At 39.2% G+C, this 18,784-nt stretch overlaps 1 protein-coding gene across 5 annotated transcripts in view; it reads left to right on the forward strand.

The window, feature by feature from the left end:
- wdr17 (WD repeat domain 17) overlaps positions 1-18,784 on the forward strand; it is a 116,455-nt gene that overhangs the window by 13,559 nt on the left and 84,112 nt on the right. For all 5 annotated transcript variants that reach the window (XM_032538013.1, XM_032538028.1, XM_032538036.1 and 2 more), the window contains exons 5-14: positions 825-935; positions 1,220-1,360; positions 1,692-1,814; positions 2,139-2,326; positions 2,445-2,613; positions 3,268-3,359; positions 4,697-4,779; positions 4,892-4,978; positions 5,982-6,146; positions 9,750-9,865. In XM_032538013.1, the coding sequence (XP_032393904.1) occupies positions 825-935; positions 1,220-1,360; positions 1,692-1,814; positions 2,139-2,326; positions 2,445-2,613; positions 3,268-3,359; positions 4,697-4,779; positions 4,892-4,978; positions 5,982-6,146; positions 9,750-9,865 (1,275 nt within the window). The remainder of the gene's footprint in view (positions 1-824; positions 936-1,219; positions 1,361-1,691; positions 1,815-2,138; positions 2,327-2,444; positions 2,614-3,267; positions 3,360-4,696; positions 4,780-4,891; positions 4,979-5,981; positions 6,147-9,749; positions 9,866-18,784) is intronic.

Raw genomic sequence — 18,784 nt, forward strand, 5'->3', positions numbered from 1 at the left:
ACCTGGGACAAAACAATTCAGCCACTTCCACTGCTAGGTGGTACTATAGCAGAATCCATATCCACATCAAAACAATTTGGTATCAAAACACCTCTATCGTTTTTTGGGTTCTGCTTTCGCATGCTAATCTTTTGCAGGCTTGCTTACGCAGGCTCTGCGGGTCATCAGGGGCAGCAGGCGCCAGGTGGGAATTGCGCCGGGAGGCTTGGTCATAACTGCTTGCAGTTCTAGTTGTTGTTCTTCGCCACATAAAACTCCTACTACAGAAGGCTGTAGTACATGGTGGGGGGGTGCGGTTTTCAGGACTGGTCAAAACTCTGCACGGACCTCAAGAGCCACAATTGATCCACTTCCACCACTAGGTGGCGCTATAACAGACAAAACACTTTTGACCCTACAACTGCCAAATCGCACATCACACATTCAAAAGCCTTACATCCAGGCCTTACATTAACGGTAAAAAAGGTAAGCAATACAGAATGCCTAATATATGCAATATATTCCATTATGTTTTTACATTTGGATTGTAATCTAGGTTTCCCTTTACATAAAGATATTTCCAGCATAAATTGATTCAGAAAAAGGTAAAGAAATAAAAAAGGTGCATATTAATTCACCAGAATGCAAGAAATTAAGTATTTAATGCTCAAAATTTTTAGGGGGTGGACCTCCAGACCCCCACATCACAAGTCACCGTGCACACAAATCTGGAAACAAAACATTGGCCTTTGGGTGGGGTTGGTTAGGATTGTTGTCCAAGAAGCAGAGACATGTTTCCGTAAACACCCAAACCATTCCACATCTGTCTGTCCTCTCTTGTTTAGGGAGTAAAGGCCAAAAGCATGTGCTGCGTCCAGAGTCATTAGAAGGGACAGATGAAGAGGACCCAGTCAGTGCTCTGGAATGGGACCCTTTATCAACTGACTATTTACTAGGTTGGACAAAATATTATCACCAATATCACCAGGATTTTGTTAGCTGAAGTGATTTGATTTCAAAAGGAGAAAGAAAACTTACAAGACCCACATAATAGAACAATAAAGTAGATTTTTGTGTTATAGTACAGTTATTGTTGGAGTATTTTCAAGTTAGTATAAATAACATGCTAGTAATCGACACACTTTATCCGGTCTATTCAGTTATTGATTATTACAAAATCTCTGAGGCTATAATTGCAACTTCAAGATGCTAAATGATGAACCCATTGTCTCTATCACAGTGTCTAACCTCCATAATGGTATCAGGCTGGTGGACAGTGAGGCATTGGCTTGTATCACGGTCTTCTGCTTCCCCTCAGCTGCGGCATCAGTTCAGTGTCTGGCCTGGGTCCCCTCTGCACCAGGCATGTTCATCACCGGAGGTAAATATTGTGTATTTTTGCCTTGATGTGTATACTGCTACAGATTAGACTTTCCTTTTAACCTCCAACATACCAGCCAGCTATGGTTGCCACAGTGCATGCTTTCTTTGTAAAGATGCATACTTGCATTTTAATGAGTAGATTTGTCTTCTTAAAACCACAATAATACAAAGTATTACTCAAATTTAAGATAATTGAAGGAGTTCATATTAATACCACCCATGTATTATGAAAGGTCACATTTACACACCAAGAACAATATTCATCACATTTGGATTATGAAAGAGACCTTTGAGTTGTTTAAACTAATTTGTCTTTGTTTGTCTGTCAGACTCCCAGGTTGGAGTGTTGAGGGTATGGAATGTGTCTCGCTCCACTCCATTGGACAGCTTTAAACTAAAAAAGACCGGATTTCATGCATTGCATGTCCTCAACTCCCCTCTTGCCAAGAAAGGTAAAATTTAGGATAAACTTTTGACCTTACGCGTGTGGTATAAACTTAAACACCCGCTTAGCAGTTTAATAGAACCCAAGTTGCAGGGGTTGTATTATTGACAAGTTTATGATTGACTGCTTGATACCCAGACAGCGTATTTATTTCAAACACTGAGCAGTAGTACTTTTTTTCTTGCAAGGCTTCATTTGATTAGCTTAACTCTGTCCCTGAACTAAGGTTTAAACAAACTGTTAAGAGATTCAAGGATTATCTTATTTAAGATTTCTAGAATAACACAACAGATATTTTCTCTTTCCATTGACTTCCTCCCCTTCTCTATAGCTCAGAGTTCCTGTTCTCCCAGTAAAAGCCAGCACACCAGTTCCACCAGTGAAGCTGTGCCTCCACCAACACTGTCACAAAACCGGTCCTTCTCTCTGCCTCCTGGCCATGCTGTGTGTTGTTTCATGGATGGAGGGGTGGGACTCTATGACATGGGAGCCAAAAAGTGGGACTTCCTACGAGATTTGGTATTCTATAACAACATTTGTAAAGTCAACCGCCTACACTTGCTTAGTTAGACATGATTTAATGATTTTTCACTTGTGAATTATTTGCTCTTTCTCTCTGTTTTTATATCATTTCCAGGGTCATGTAGAGACTATCTTTGACTGTAAATTCAAGCCAGATGATCACAACCTGCTGGCTACAGCTAGTTTTGATGGAACTATCAAAATCTGGGACACAAACACACTAACAGCTGTTTACACCTCCCCCGGCAACGAAGGAGTGGTCTACTCCCTGTCCTGGGCTCCAGGTAGATTAACTCCACCTCCAAACACATAACCATGTATGAAACCTCTGCAACGGGGAAGAATTGAGGAATAAATTATAAAATCACTTCCAATCCACTGTAGATGATCTAAACGTACATACATATTAAACCTAAACATTGCAGCCCACCATGCACTGGCAGCTTCGGCTGTGGTCCTGCTTGACACCCTGAACTGCTACAACTATTATTTCTGGTCATAGTTCTATTATCTTTATTGTTACTGCCACGGCACATCATGCCAACTGCTATAATTATTATGAATCATATTATTGTATATCTGTAACAATGTCTCTGTGTCTCAACCGGAAATGGCAGATGGTTGCCCACTTAGTGCCTGGGTCTGTAACAAAGTTTCTGCCTGTAAAAATGCTTGCTCATGGAAAATTCTTGTGTCTTTGTAAATTATATGAGTGTGGTCTAGACGTACTGTATTTGTAAAGTGTCTTGAGATAACTCCTGTTATGATTTGACACTATAAATACAATTTAATTAAATATAAAAACAGGTACATACAAAAAACAGGTCAGGTAAATGGTACAAAAGACGTCTAGTCCCATCTTAATAGCAGTATGTCAATAAAGTGTATCATCTGTTTTCTCGTGCAAAAGTTAGTGACCTTCTTTGTGTGTTTTGAAGGAGACCTGAACTGCATTGCAGGCGCAACGTCTCGAAATGGAGCGTTCATCTGGGACGTCAGAAAAGGAAAGATCATCACTCGCTTTAATGAGGTTACTTTGACTTTATATGCAAAATTACTTTAAAACTGAATCTGTGTATCATTATTTCTGAAAAATCACTATGTATCACTTAACTTGGTCCTTTATTGTCACTAAGAAAACTGTAATGGAACTACATTTTTATTTGCATTCTTTCTTTCTTTGGTGCAATAATAATAACAATAAATTTTTGTTTTTTAATAGACCCCAGGGTGTTAGGCCTCTCCCAAACGGTTGCGCATAAGATACTTTTAAAACAAAGAAAAAATCTAAATTACAAATCTTGTACTGTATTATGCTAGTAAAATGTTCAGAAACTTCATATAACCGCACATTGTCCAAGTTTGGCTAAGCGTGGTGGCGCAAAGGACGCCTTCATGGTCCGACAATGCTATTGGAATTACTCCCAGTGCTTTATCAAAAGGAATAATCTTTACAGGTGGAATTAACTGTATGCCAAATATCTATAAGCCCCAAGCTGCTGGCCTGTGATTTCAGAGCATTTGTGACCTGAGCATGGTCCCTAGAGGCCTTTGCGTTTGACCAATCCATATTTGGGTCCGACACAGCATTGAAATCTGCACCAACAATAAAAGAACAGTCCATTAACTCCAGCATTTTATTAGTGATCATATTATAGAAATTGCCATTGAAAACATTTAGCAACAGAAGCGAATTTTCGTGCCCTCAACAACGAGCAAAGATTTCCGCGCAGCTTGTAGGATTGCCTGCGTGGTTATGTAGCGAAGCACGTTGAGAACCTGCGTGCGACTGGTAGTGGTATTCTTCTTTAGGTTATCAATGTAAATTTGGTGGGCTCTCATAATCTCGATCTTAGCATCTGCTAAATTTGGGAACCACTTAGGCAAGGAGCGTGGAGATACTGGATAGAATTAGCATCTTCTAGCCCCTCTTTCAGCCCAACAAGGCGGATATTGTATTTCTAGTTTCTGTCCTACATGTCTGTTAGCTTATCTCCAGCTCTTGAAAAGCATGGCCATGGCTGTCAAGAATTCTTGTGTTGCTTTCCACGCTGTCTATCTCCACCTGTTGAATCTGGGACTGAATCTGAGAAAAACATGGTTTAATGTAGCCTTTCTGTTTCTCCAGTATTGCCTCTGCAATGGCGTCCATATCACCGCGTTGGGTTTTGTTCTTGTTTGCCATTCTGCTTCAAGTAACTCTAACAATGCCGCCATCTCTGTCTAGCCGATCACATGACCATAAGCGGCTACTATAAATTATTAATCTATCACCACCCCTTAGTGAAAAGTCAGACTATAGTTTGTTAAAAAATAATGGATGGTATCATGGTGTCTGCAGTGCTGACCTTTTTTTTCTTCCTCCAGCATGGTAAGAATGGTATATTCTGTGTATCATGGAGCCACAAGGATTCTAAAAGGATTGCTACCTGTAGTGGAGATGGATTCTGGTAAATCCTAAAAATATTATCATAATATGGGTACCAACCCATATTATAATATTTTTTTATTACAAAAAAGCACAATATTTCTCTTACATGTTTTACATTGTTGTGACAACAGTATCATCCGGACCATTGATGGTAAAATCCTCCATAAGTACAAACATCCTGCTGCTGTGTTTGGTTGTGACTGGAGCCAGAACAACAAGTAAGAATTCAATCCAACTGCCCTTTTTCTCAGTCAATATGCATTAGTCACTTCCTACTGCAATTGGCGTTTGGCAGACTTATTATCTTTCCCTCTTTTGAACAGTTTATAAACTGGACCTGAAGACTCTTTGATAACTATTATAAACAAAATTACACAATATTACTAGATAAAGAAAGTAGCATTATAAAAAGTAATGGAAAAAGAACAAAAAAACAACAAAATCCAGATTAAATAGGTAAAAATGTGTGTGCAACTCTGACTTTGTCTTTGTGACAAAGGATGATGAGTGTTGGTGGGAGAGGAGAGCAGAGAGGAAATCCAAACAAACAATTAAACTGAACCGTTGGTGTGAATGCACAAGTACAAATTACTATCAGACCAGTTCCAACCATGTCAAGTCAATTGTAGTCTGTCTGTTTGTAGAATTAGGTTCATTTGACAAACCATGTCATGCATTTCTGTCATTCTTCATTTTTTTCAACCCATGTATGGCTATGCATTTTATTAATTAATTAATCAATTCCTTAAATAAACTAAATTGTATTAAAACATTTCTACTTTAAAAAAGGGATTTATTAATAATCTAGGCTAGAAGTAACAAATGCGGGGCACCTGGATAGCTCACCTGGTTGAGCATGCACCCCATACCACAGCAGCAACAGATTCGGTTCTGACCTGCAGCCCTTTGTCATTCTTTCTCTCTCTCTCCCATTTCACATTTTAACCTATCATGTGAAGTTAAAGGCCTAAAAAAATAATCTTTAAAAAGTAACAAATGCATGTACTAGTTTTCTGCACTTTTCGATAGATGCGCCTGATTTTGCAGGTGAGATCTTACGCAGGTGAAAAAGGCAGTCCTTGAAGTTTGTTTTATGTGGGAATTAAAGGATATGTCTATAAAGTAACAGTACATTTGACATGTAACAGTCAAATTTAAAGTTCTTGTGTCATCTGGTAGTTTTTTCACATATCCTCTCGCCCCTTTTTTTTCTCTTTGTAGGGATATGATAGCAACAGGCTGTGAGGATAAAAATGTTCGTGTGTACTATTTGGCCACCAGCTCTGATCAGCCCCTGAAGGTCTTCACTGGGCACTTAGCTAAAGTATTCCATGTTCGCTGGTCTCCACTAAGAGAGGGAATACTGTGTTCTGGATCAGATGATGGGTGAGTACAGTCACAGAAAGTTAGACTTTTCAGGTTGTTTTACTCATTTTCCTTTTAATGAGTAATCGCTTCACTGCAGCGGCAAGTAATATGGTAGAAAATGATGTATGGGCAGTATGCTGACCATGCAAGAACCGTGAAGAAAACATCTCTCCAACGTACCAGAAGCCATTGAATGTAATGTAATTGACAGTATTTATATAGCACTTTTCTAGTCTTAACAACTAATCAAAGCGCTTTTACATAGTACAGGAACCATTCAAACACATTCATACATTGTGGCAGAGGTGTGTGTGCCATACAAGGTGCCACCTGCTCATCAGATAAACACTGACACACATTCACATTCCGATGCACAGCATTGGGGGCAACTTGGGGTTTAACATTCAGTGGCAGGCCGGCAGCTACAAGTGGCTTCAGCTGTCACTATCTTGACAGTGTCTGCCTAACTACTTGCTAATCCAAAAATGGGCAAAAAACTGGAGCATGGATGGAGCTGAGACGGGCTGAAGGAAGCCTATAGTCTATGCCTGCCATGTTTAATTAGGCTGCAAAGTTGTGCATTTTAACAAAAGGGGTCTATGCACAGAAACCGCTCTCGTCAAAGTCCTCAACAACCTCCTCACCTCTGCTGACACCGGTTCCCTCAATATCCTTATCCTCCTCAACCTGAGTGCAGCCTTTGATAAACATAACAAACAGCAAATGGTACTGTAACGTAATGGTATATTTTCGTTAGTATGTGCACTTTCAGCTTCATGAACAGGCAGTTCAATCTAGAAATAAGGGCTGTTTGGGCACTGATAGGCTCAGATTATTATTATAAGTGTCTGACAACATCATGGAAAGGATCCATACCATAAAAGGTGTTCCTTTTCGTTTAACCAGAAACAGCTCTGAGAGCACTATTGCTAAACCCACCAGACTCCAGACTTTAAATAAAATGTTTAGGGTGTAGATCCAGCATATTTCCACATGTAAATCAGTAAATGTGTTTATTTCAACCAAACCACAGTGGTGATTGTTAAAGACAAACCAGTGAAAAGACAAACCAAGATGGATTTTGATTGATGATTTTTTTTTGTGTCTTCTATTAATTAAGTGTATTTTACAATGATAAACATTACTACATGTTTTTTTTTTACACTTTTAAAAGATGTTTGACCACTGTGGGGTTAGTGTTAGGGTTATGTTTAAGAATTTAACAATGTAATAATTTTAGCTTGTTTCGCCACTGCCAACATCTTGCATCTTGCAACAATACTGGACCTGTCAGGAAAGCGAGGCTTAGACACAAAGATGCAGAGTAGAGGATTTACAAAGAGAGACTTACAAATGAAGGTGTCCAAAATTGAAAACCACTAGAAAACCAGAAGACATAAAAATGGAAAAACAACAAGGAAAAAGCAACACAGGGAATGACAGAGAGGAAAGACTTAGGCTAAAATCTCATCCTCCTTATTTCATTTAAAAAAAAAAAAATTTCCTACCCCCCCTCAGATTTAGAATTACATTCAGTACTTCTACTGTTGTCCTACCGTAACCATTCACCCTGTTTTAGTGTGAACCTGGATCCATAAGGGCAGGGGGGATTAAAGCACCATGTATGGAGTGTAACACATAAAATGCGACAAGGTGATGGACAGACAACAGAGGGAAGTGTGATGGGACAATAACAGAACTAACAAGAGGGGACTGGACAGGACAGTTGACAAACACAAGGACGTTTTATTAGTGATTGGGTAGAATGATCTATGATTCCCATTGGGTGGTCACAGTTATAGTGTTGAAAGGAGTAGGAAAAACTTGTTATGCAAAAGTGTGGATATTGTGGATAGTGTGTGCCTATGTGTATGAGTAAAGTGGTAACTGCAAGGGCCAACAAAAGGGGAAAATAAAATGATGTTAAAGAAATAGGGAGGGTGGGGTATTACATAATGGAGGAGGGGGGTATATGTCTGGTAATATACCCGGCTTGTAGTTATTTTTTTTATTTAGAAACGTCAAAAATAGGGACCAGTTGTCTTCAAAGGCCTCTGTGTGCATTGTGTTTTTTCATTGAAATGTATTCTGAGAATAAATTTGATGTGGCAAGATTTCTTTATGAGTACAGATTTTTTTTTACAAGCTCTCAAATCATATTCTACAATCGCTCACATTGCATCTACGAGTTCAATTTTAGTTGTTCAAGTTCTCAAATCATATTCTAAAAGCGCTCACATCGCATCTACGCGCTCTCACATTTGCACCATATTTACCTTCATACAAGAGCGTCATAGGAAAGTGAGTCTTTGTCTTTTTTAATGTGTGTTTACATGTTATGTAAAATTGGAGCTAATTGATCTGAGAATGTCAAATAAAATTCAGCTGGGAGACAGTCAGGGCCTGGGCATTTACCACTCTGCTTTAGCATAAAAGCGCTTCTGAGTTCACCAATCGTCAAGTCTAGACAACGATACACACTCACTAAGGAGTTGAAAAATTGTTCATATTGTGTCTCATAAGCTACGCATTCAGAGGTGTATAACGTGGCATAAAGGTTTCTCAAAAGATTGTTGATTACCTGTGGATTAATAGTTGGAATTGGTAGTACTAATCTAATATGTTGTGATGAAGATGCTTGTCGGATTTGGTGTGCAAGCAGTTTACTTGGTTTATCTCCAAACTCATTATAGTTATGACGTGATTTTAACAGTGATTCTGCAGCTTCATTAGAAGCCAAAACATTGAATTCAGCCTTTTACACAAGTAATTCTTTTGATAGATCTGCACTGGGAGAAACTCCACATTTTGGCTGAAGTTCTGATATAAAGTATCTCTAGCAAGTCTAGTACTTTTCTCAGAGATTATCTTTTTCTGATAAGCAGAGTAAGATATTACCTCTCCTCGCAGGTAGGCTTTGCATGCCTCCCAGACTGCTATCTGGCTTTAAATTAGTAAAATGAAAAGATCAATGCGATTGATAAGAGTCAAAACAAAGTTTGGATCAGAAAGCAATAAAGAATTGAAGCGCCAGAGGGAACGTGACACCAATCTACACGGAAGAGAGATGTCAACAACTACTGTTGCATGGTCTGATGACAGATAGGAGGAGAAAGCGATCAATGAGAAAGTAATCAATGGGGGAGAATGTGCCATGGACAGGGGAGATGAAAGAAAACTGTCTTGTACCGGGTTTGAGAAAAGACATCTGTGATTGTATATTGCTCCATAAACAATTTAATTACTTTTTATTTGGATAGAACAGAGGGCTTATTGGATGATTGATTAAGCGAATGTCAAGACAACAATTGAAATCACCAACAAGAATGAGTTGGTTTAAGTCAAGAGTTCAAGTCAGAGAGAGAAAAAAAGCGTTCTTGAAAAAGTTACCGTTGTCCCAGTTTGGGCCATACACAATTGTCAAAATCAGGCTATTTCCTCCTATTTAACCTGTCACAGCGCCCGTTCGTGTCAGACATCACATTTATGAATATACCTGCTTTTCATACAGTAAAGAAAACAGGCAGGCCTTTAAAACAGACCGGCCTTTAAGGAGGCCTTTAAGTAATAATTTAAAATGAATAAAAAGAGAAACCCTGTGTGTCTGTCTGTGCACTGCAGGGCTGTTCGTATATGGGACTACACACAGGATGCGTGTATCAATGTGCTAAGTGGTCATACAGCTCCTGTCAGAGGCTTGATGTGGAACACAGAGATTCCTTACCTACTCATTTCAGGTATGTCACTTAAAGTAGTTTTTTAAATTTTTCAGTTCCCTTTTTTTTTATACAAGCTGTTTTTAACTTTTTCCTCCTCCTTTTTGAACACGGAAATCCTTATTTGAATCATTTGCAATAATTTTGAAAGATATGTTTGCATTTTGTTAGTATTTTGTTTTGTTGGTTTTCTTGCTTGTACTGAAATGTTATCTTTTTTTTTATCACGTTCCAAAAAAAATTTCTATTTAGGTAGAAACCTTTTAACAGGCAACAGGTGTGCTGTTAGTCGGAGGAGCAAAAATAGTTATTGACAGCTTTGAATGCGAACGCCCATGTGGATGTATGAAATTTTTGTTTACTGAGCTTGACGGACACATGTGTACAGTCGGCTAAGCCTGGCTAAGGTCTAGCTGATTCACCTTTGCCAGGATAAAGGAGCTACTCTTGAAACACCAAACTGCAGAGTTGTTAACAAGGTTTGGCAAGACTCCAATTGTGAGGTATTAGTAGCGCAACACACTATCAATGGCCATTTTTTTGTTTTGTGTAAGTGCACACTAGTCGGTGCATAAATCCAATACATTGGTAGTCGAAATTAAATGACCATTGGCTTTGCAAACTTGTAACTGGATTGAACTAAACAATGGATACGTGTGAATGTGTGCATAGGCCTGAGGCTATTGCGCAAGTAGCTAAAGCGAACATTAGAGCAAATGACAAACAAGAAAAACGTGTTGTGAAATTAACTTAGAGAGTGACGGAAAAGCTAAGCTAAATAAGACTAGTAATTTGAAAAAAACTACACAAGAGCTCTTACATAAAGGTCATAATAAATTAGAGGTAAAATGTGCCCTTGATGATCTTGTCAATTTGTGTAATTAAATAAACTGTGTTTATTGTTCTTTAATGTTAACATATCCTGCAAGCTTTTATTGGACAAACTTGCACTTTGTTTAAAATGCTTACAGCTGTTTTGTCAAAAACATTTATTTTCAATTCAGTGTGATATGTAGCTCAGTCCAGCTCACGGTAATTTGAGAAAAGCAGATGACCAACACAAAAACAATTGCTAATAAAGCCGCAAGCGGCATTTCCAAGCTCAAACCTTGATTATTGTGCATTTAAAGTGCGGTTTCAACCCTAATAATACCTACTCTGCCAGAGCCAAGGAAGAGGCAGAAAGAGCTGCACTGCTTTAAATGAATTACAGGTTTGGAAGAGTAAAAGCAAAAGCTAATCCACTGCTAAATTATCAGTTTTACAGACATCATCAAACGCAATTAATTTCTACCAAAAAAAACAACAAAAAACGGGTTTATACTCACAATTTACAACTGTACAGTTATATGGATGCACAAAAAAAACTTTATTATCCTCTTTGCTTTATGTTCAGCCAGTGGAGAAAAGGCACCCTCCACGGTGCAACATGCAGCTATCTGTTCAATGCATCACTGGATAACAGGCATCTTGGAAAATATTTGCACCTTTGTACAAAGGTAAAATGAAATCACAAATGCCCTTGTTCAACAACATTTAATCGTATTGCCAGCGAGAGATATTGATCTAAATGATTCCTCTTCAATATGTTTAATTTTAAAAAGCATTTGAACAAAGTGTGGAGGAAAATGGCAGCAGTGGTGATTGCTTGTATTATCTATAGCAGTTTACTAGAGGCCAGCCAAGGGAGCTGGTAGTTGCCAACAGATTGAACATGGTCAAGGTTTTAAAAATCTGCTGCATTAACATTTTGGAAGTAAATATAATATAATGCTGCCGCCTACATGGAATAGGCTTTGGCTTGGCACTCAATAAAATCGGAAGATGTGAATGCATTACAAGCCTACTCTCAGTTCCTGCGTTCATGTTGAGAAGTTGCAGTAGGCCTACATGCAAGAGTTGGACATGTCGTGCAACATGAGAGCAGGGATGTCTAAGTTGCCATTTAGTTAGAGCGATGTAGAACATGACATTCTGGAAAAATCCAACCGCAGAGCTCTGTTTAAGGATTTGGTTTAATTTGTTGAAAAGCATATCAAAGGCCTCTCCAACTCTTTGGTGACATTCAGGACACAAAATCTGGAAATTTTGTTCCAAAGTTTGTCAACAGGTTGAATGCACAAATAGGAAGCAGAATGAAAGGAAACCGCTTCTCCATCACCATTGGACCTGTGCAATCAGATGAGTTTCGGAGACTTAAGGGTGATTCTCATATGGTCATTGCTCTACAGTTGAGACGTGTGTGTGAGTAAGAGAGAGAGAAGGGGGGGCTGTGTTCTACGGATCAAATAGGCCGGTGCTGTTTTTAAGATCTGCATTAACTTTAATGAAGCCAGCTGACGGTTTAAAAAAAAAAGAATTCCGACAGAGACGCATAACCTAAACCAGTTCTATAAGGGTTGGGAGATGATTCTGACTATGAAGAGAAGCAGAGAAGAGAAGGGGTGCCGTGTCTGCATCGGAGTGCTCTAGGGGTACAAAAGGTGAAATGAGATCTTCAAGATATGTTGGTGCTAGACCATTTAGAGCTTTGTAGGTCAGGAGTAGGATTTTTTTATTCGCTGACTACTGATCGACAAACACTGGTATTTTGTCTTAAATGAAAGAGAAATTAGGGTTAGACTGACATGCATGTTATTTCATTGAAAATGGGATTAAACTTGGACCATGTTGACCAATGGCAATCCTGGATTTTTACAGGAAGCCAATGCAAAGAATACAGGAGAAATCTGATCTTGTTTCTTAGTTTTGTAAGGACACGGGCAGCAGCATTCTGGATCAGCTGGAGGGACTTTTTTGAGCAACCTGATAGTAAGGAATTACAGTAACAAATCCATAGACTAGTTGTCAGCATCGTTTTAAGACAGAATGTACCAAATCTCTGGCAATGTTACAAAGGTGAAAAAAGGCTGTTCTTGACGTTTGTTTTAAGTGGGCATTAAATGATTCGTCCTGATCAAAAAGAACTCCTAGATTTCTGACAGTAGTGCTGAAGGCCAGGGCAATACCATCCAGAGTGGATAATGAGGTTTGGAGGGATTTATAACTTCAGTTTTGTCTGAGTCCAACATCAAAAAATTGAAGGTCATCCATGATTTTATATCTTTAATGCATGCTTGAAGTTTAACTAACTGACTGGTTTTGTCTGGCTTGATTGATAGGTATAATTGTATGTCATCCGCATAATCGTGAAAGTTGAGTGTTTCCTAATAATATTGCCTAGAGGTAACAATGCCTATAAAAAGTATTCAATACCTCCAATATTGGAGGTTGAATACCTCCAATTATCCTCCAATACCAATATTTTTCGGCATCCATGTTCCATCCATGTTGGCACATGCCTTTGGGCGAAATCCAGGCAAGATTTGATATGAGCTTTTTTTAACAGTGGCTTTCTCTTTGCCACTCTCTCATACAGCTTTGACTAGTGAAGAACCCGGGAAACAGTTGTTGTATGTACAGTCTCTCATCTGAGCCACTGAAGCTTTAAACTCCTTCAGAGTAGGTGTCTTGGTGGTTTCCCTCACCAGTCTTCTTCTTGCCTGGTCATTCAGTTTGTGAGGACGGCCAGCTCTAGGCAGATTGTTACAACCCTTAAGTTTTACGCCGAGGGGGTGCTAGGAAGTAACACAAATCATAAACTCAAACTAACAAAGGAGAGACTAACACGTCAAAGTACCGTAAAAAGTCTCTTTTATTACACAAGATAAACATATGTATATTTCTATATTTATTTAAACATATGGAAGATGTTAAAAAAGGTAATAAACAGTAACCCAACCAAAAATAGAAGATGTAAAAAACGTCAGGGTCTCCAAGGCCAAAAAAAACAAAAACCCATACTACCTGAATAGAAAATGGCAACTGAGCTACAGCGTCAAACCAAAATACACATTGCTAATCTCCCTGATTGTCCAGAAAACAGGAGAAAAAAGGGGTCAAAACAAATGGCAGAGAACCCTTACCAGCTTCAGATAACAATTCAATCATTTCCCAACTCATATGCACCAGCAGAGCATACTTCACCACCTACTCCCAGCATGACAGGAAGTTGTGGCAAAAAGAAGGGGCAGGGTCTTGGACCTGGAAGCTTATACGCAGCCTCTCTGATAACCAGATTGAAAACACTACACTACTTTTAATAGGCATTTTTAAAAGGAGAATAGAATTGGTCCAAGCACTGAGCCATGTGGAATGCCATGGCTTACTTTAGCATGTCTGGAGGATTCATCGTTAACATTAACAAATTGAGATTGATCAGCAAAATACGACCTAAATCAGCTTAGTGCGATTCCTTTAATGTCAAATGTTCCAGTCTCTGTAACAGGATGGCATGGTCAATGGTGTTAAATGCAGCACTTAGATCTAGTACGGAGGGTCCTTTTGTCTGAAGCAGTTAGAAGGTCATTAGTAATTTTCACCATTGCCATCTCTGTGCTATGATGCATTCTAAATCCTGACTGAAAATCCTCGAATAAACTATTCCTATGTTGAAAATCACATAACTGATTAGTGACTACCTTCTTAAGGATCTTGAAGCTTTAAAAGTAAGTGCTGCTGTTTAGCACTCCATTCATTCATTCATACATACAATGACCAACCTTCGGTTTGTCAGGTCTTGTCGTTTTTTCGTGCGGTCCTACATTTAAAGGTGAACCGTTATAAGTTGATGGGAATAGGTAATTCATTTTTATAATAGAGTTATAATTTTATAATTAAAGAAGCTTTTTAAGTCGTCACTACGAAGAGCTATAGGAATAGATGGCTAAATACAGCTGTGACTCTGTCAGCCTGGTTAAAGTGCTGAAAAGAAACCTTGGGTTGTTCTTATTTTCTTATATAAGAGATAAGTAATAATCTGTTGTGGCATTTCTGAGGGCTTTCCTGTATGTTTTCAGACTGTGTTGCCAATCTAAACGAGATTCTTGCAGTTTGGTGGAACGCCATTTACTTTCAAGTTTTTGCAAGATTTGTTTTTTATTTGTTAAACCAAGGTGCTAGTTTAATTTGCCTAATCCTCTTCTTTTTGAGAGGAACAACAGAGGCCGTAGCACCTGCTTCGCTATTAAATACTATAATACTATTAAATATTCAATTTATGCCAGCTATATGCCAGCACAAGGTTGAGGGTATGGGTAAAACAGTGAGTGGCCTTTTGCACACTCTGACTGAAACCAATTGAATTAAGTAGTGAGTTGACAGCAATACTACGGCTATTGTTGTCAACGTCCACATGGATACTGAAATCATCTACAATAAGTACTTTGTCTGATTTAAGGACTACACATTATAAAAACTCAGAGAATTCACATAAAAATTCAGAATACGGACCTGGAGCTTGGTAAAAAATAACAAATATAATTGTAATGGTATAATGGCTGTAATGTTTTCCATGTTGGATGTAGAAGATTAAGAACAAGGCTTTCAAAACTAACAGACTAACATATAGACTAACATATTCTTCACTGCATAGCCATGTTTCGTTAAGACAGACTAGATCAATCTGTTTACTAGTACTGCGTTAAAAGACATTTCTATTGTTTAATAGTCTAATTTTCCAATTCTGTTCTATCATTGCAGTAGTAGATTTAATTCCAATTAGTTTGTTAAGTATAGCTCCTCTTCTCGATTTAACTGATCTGAGTTAGGGGACAGACACAGTGATTATGGAACTATAAGTGGGCGACTGCTCCAACGGAAGCACAGAGGAGCGCGTAGCACTGCACCTCTGATTACTGATTTCAAAGTTGGGTTATCATGGTTTATGACCGATAATAGACTCAATCAGATTTCTTGATATGAGAGTGGCTCTGTCCAAAGTGGGATAAATGCCGTTTCTCCTAATCAGACCAAGCGATCCCCAGAACACCCTCCAGTTACATACTTAGCCTGCATCATCAGCTGGGCACCACTCTGGCAACCAGCGGGGAAAGGATGACATGCAGCTGTACATGTCATCATTGATCTGGTTTTGCAGGGGTCCAGAGAAAACTACTGAGTCCGACATTGTCTTTGCATATGCAAAAAGTGACTAATATTAATTTTAGTGATCTCCGATTTGCATAATCAGGTATTATTACCACCTATGTGAAGTACTGTGTTCATGTTCATCTGAAGCCAGCAGCTTTAGATAGGATTCCACATCAACCGCTTTGGCCCCAGGGACGCACACAACCGCGGTATCTGGAGCCCCAACTTCACGTATAGAGTTACCAATAACCAGCAATGGTTTCTCAGCGGATGTGTCACTGAGTGGGGAGAAACTGTTAGAAAGGCATAGATGTTGGTGGTTAGCCATAGGCTCTGGTTTAGCCGCTACCTACGGAAGCGTAAAATTTTTATTCCATGGTGCTGAGCCGTGCCTCAAACTCACTAAGCCTCGCCTCCAGAGCAGCAAATAAACTACATTTATTACATGTATCTTCATCACTAAAGGAGGCAGAGGAATAGCCAACATTTGACACACCAAGCAAGGGAGGTCAGGAGAGGGAGAGGAATTAGCCATTGCTAATGGCTAAGCAAAAATAGCTAACAGCGTTTTAACAATTATGAGATAAGCAAGGCAGTCGCTGTAAGAGAAGATAACTATAAGTGCTTGAGCATTACTAGTGTAATTTTAAATGCAATCCAAACAAATAGCCGCTAAATTAAACAAAGCAGAGGTGAGTATGTTTTGGCCGGGGCAGAAAACAGCATATGAGTGTTCCGATTTGGAAGCATCTGGGTTAGAGAGCAACTTCTTATCTACCAGAAGTTGTCACACAAGAGAAAATGCCTGTCAGTGCAGACAACATTGTGACCGAAGGAGATTTGGCAAAATGGCCATATTTATCAATTGTTAAAATCCTCAACATGAAGGCTAATGTGGACTAGTTGATTGGAAGCCATCATTAACAGCCGCGGAGACAGTCCGTATGCTAAAAGGACAGCATTGGGTGGGGTTATTAATGGGCATTCTAAAGGTAGCGACAACAACATACCTTCAGCAGTTGTCAAGATTGGGAGAAGTGTTGAGTCAGCAGTATAGCCATGATTTCAATGAGAAACACACAAAACAGAAAGGTCTATCAAGGGAAGCCACCAAAACATCCCAATGGCAAAATGCTGGCTCTAAGGAAAACCCGGTCGATTACGCATCCAGAGGACTGAAGGTTGTAGATTTTATGCAGGGCCATATTTTGGGTAGATTGCCATAAGAGCAGATGACCTGGAGCTCAAGAAGGAAGCCACAGTGAATGTTGTTAATGTGTACAACTCACCTTACGTTATCAATTGGCTAATAGCCTACTTCTCAGATAGGAGGAAGCTAAAAATAGCATTGGCCTGTTTCCTTAAGGTCAGAAAGGCTCTTTTGAAGTTGATACACAGGAGGCGTGTACCAGTAGCTCAAAGGCACCAAAAGAATCAAGGGCCAAAAGGGCAGCCTTTGTCAACAGAGAATCTTTTGGAAGCAGAGCTTGCCACTATTCAATACGGTCAGCAACAAAGATTTGCAGAGGATATTTCTGTTAGCTGGGAAACCAACAGTTAGCAGGCACAGTGCTAAACAGGTTGGACCATATGTGGGCTCCTGAGAGTTGAAGGATGGTTGATGGTTGTCATTTACGTTGGAATTGAATATTTTGGACCAATTTAGTTAAGGAGAAGCAGAGCATCTGCCTCTCATAATGGTGGCGTCTGGGAGCGTGTAATCCGCATGGTAAAAAGGATTCTCAGTTCTGTTCTTCGACAGCGGATATTGGAGGGTGATGGACCTCATACATACTCATGCATGAAGCTGAAGCCATTTTAAATGATAGGCCTATTACCAATATGTCACATGATCAAAATGATCTTTAGCCACTAACTCCCAACCATATTTTCCTCATCATTGCCACTTTAATTGTTTGAACCTTATAAAACAAAGATGGAAGCCTTTGCTGCAGGAAAAGGCAATCCAAAAAAAAGGAGAAATCTAAAAACCAGATAATTTCTCAGCTCCACGGCTCCTGGCTGCTTAGAATAGTGTTGGAGGCTTTCCAAGAAGAAAATGGGCTTGCCCTCTCAGTGACAAAGTTTGGGGTCATTGCAAGGCCTATGACTAAAATGTACCTGCTACATGAGAGCACAGGTTAGCAGCTAATTTAGAATGTGTGTAAAGGGGAAAATGAATAAACGTGTCTAATTGTTTCTTTTTTCTCTTTACTTTATGAATGTTGGAATTTGAATGCCTTTAAGTCATAACGATCACGGGCTGGTATGTAATGTATTTTGTTTGTAGGATACATTGTCTATGTGTCACTATTGTGCTTTGAGTCACAAGTCTATTTAGGTAGGAACCTTTTAACAGGTAACGGGTTGATTTTCCACCAGGCACATCTGTGCTACATGCCGAGTGTGCCGCAGTTTTTTTTTCATCCTCATGAAACAAATCCTTCATCCACACCTTAGTCTTAGAAGAGAAGCGTCTTGCCTGCTCGATTCCTAGATTTGGTCTCTACTAAGTGCTTGAAAGAATAATTATGTGTTTATTAAGCTAGTATCTACCTTCCACTCCAAAAACTCCTGTAATTAAATTCCTTCTCTTTTCTGGTGTTGTCCTTTTTATAAAAAGGATTTGTGATGTTTATTATATTTTTACAACTCCAAGATGAATCTCTCATTGTCCATAGTGTTGTAGAGGAGACATATACAAAATTGTGGGGTGTCTTTTGGTAAATTGAATGGATGCTATTGCTGTTTCACTTCCTGTCCGGCTGTTCAAACACCCTGCGGCTTGCCTGAAATAGACCTGCCGCGTATCTTTAGCGGAGCATTGACTTGAATGGCTGTGATTGGTCAAGGAGTTCGCTGCGCCTCCAGAAGTTTTTGACCGCATCGCTATGCAACCGCAATGCTAATGTGGTTGTATGCAATGTTTGTTTATGGAGCTTGATAGACACATACAGATTTTTGTTATTA

This window comes from Etheostoma spectabile, chromosome 2 (assembly GCF_008692095.1).
Source record: "Etheostoma spectabile isolate EspeVRDwgs_2016 chromosome 2, UIUC_Espe_1.0, whole genome shotgun sequence".
NCBI classification, from domain to species: domain Eukaryota; kingdom Metazoa; phylum Chordata; class Actinopteri; order Perciformes; family Percidae; genus Etheostoma; species Etheostoma spectabile.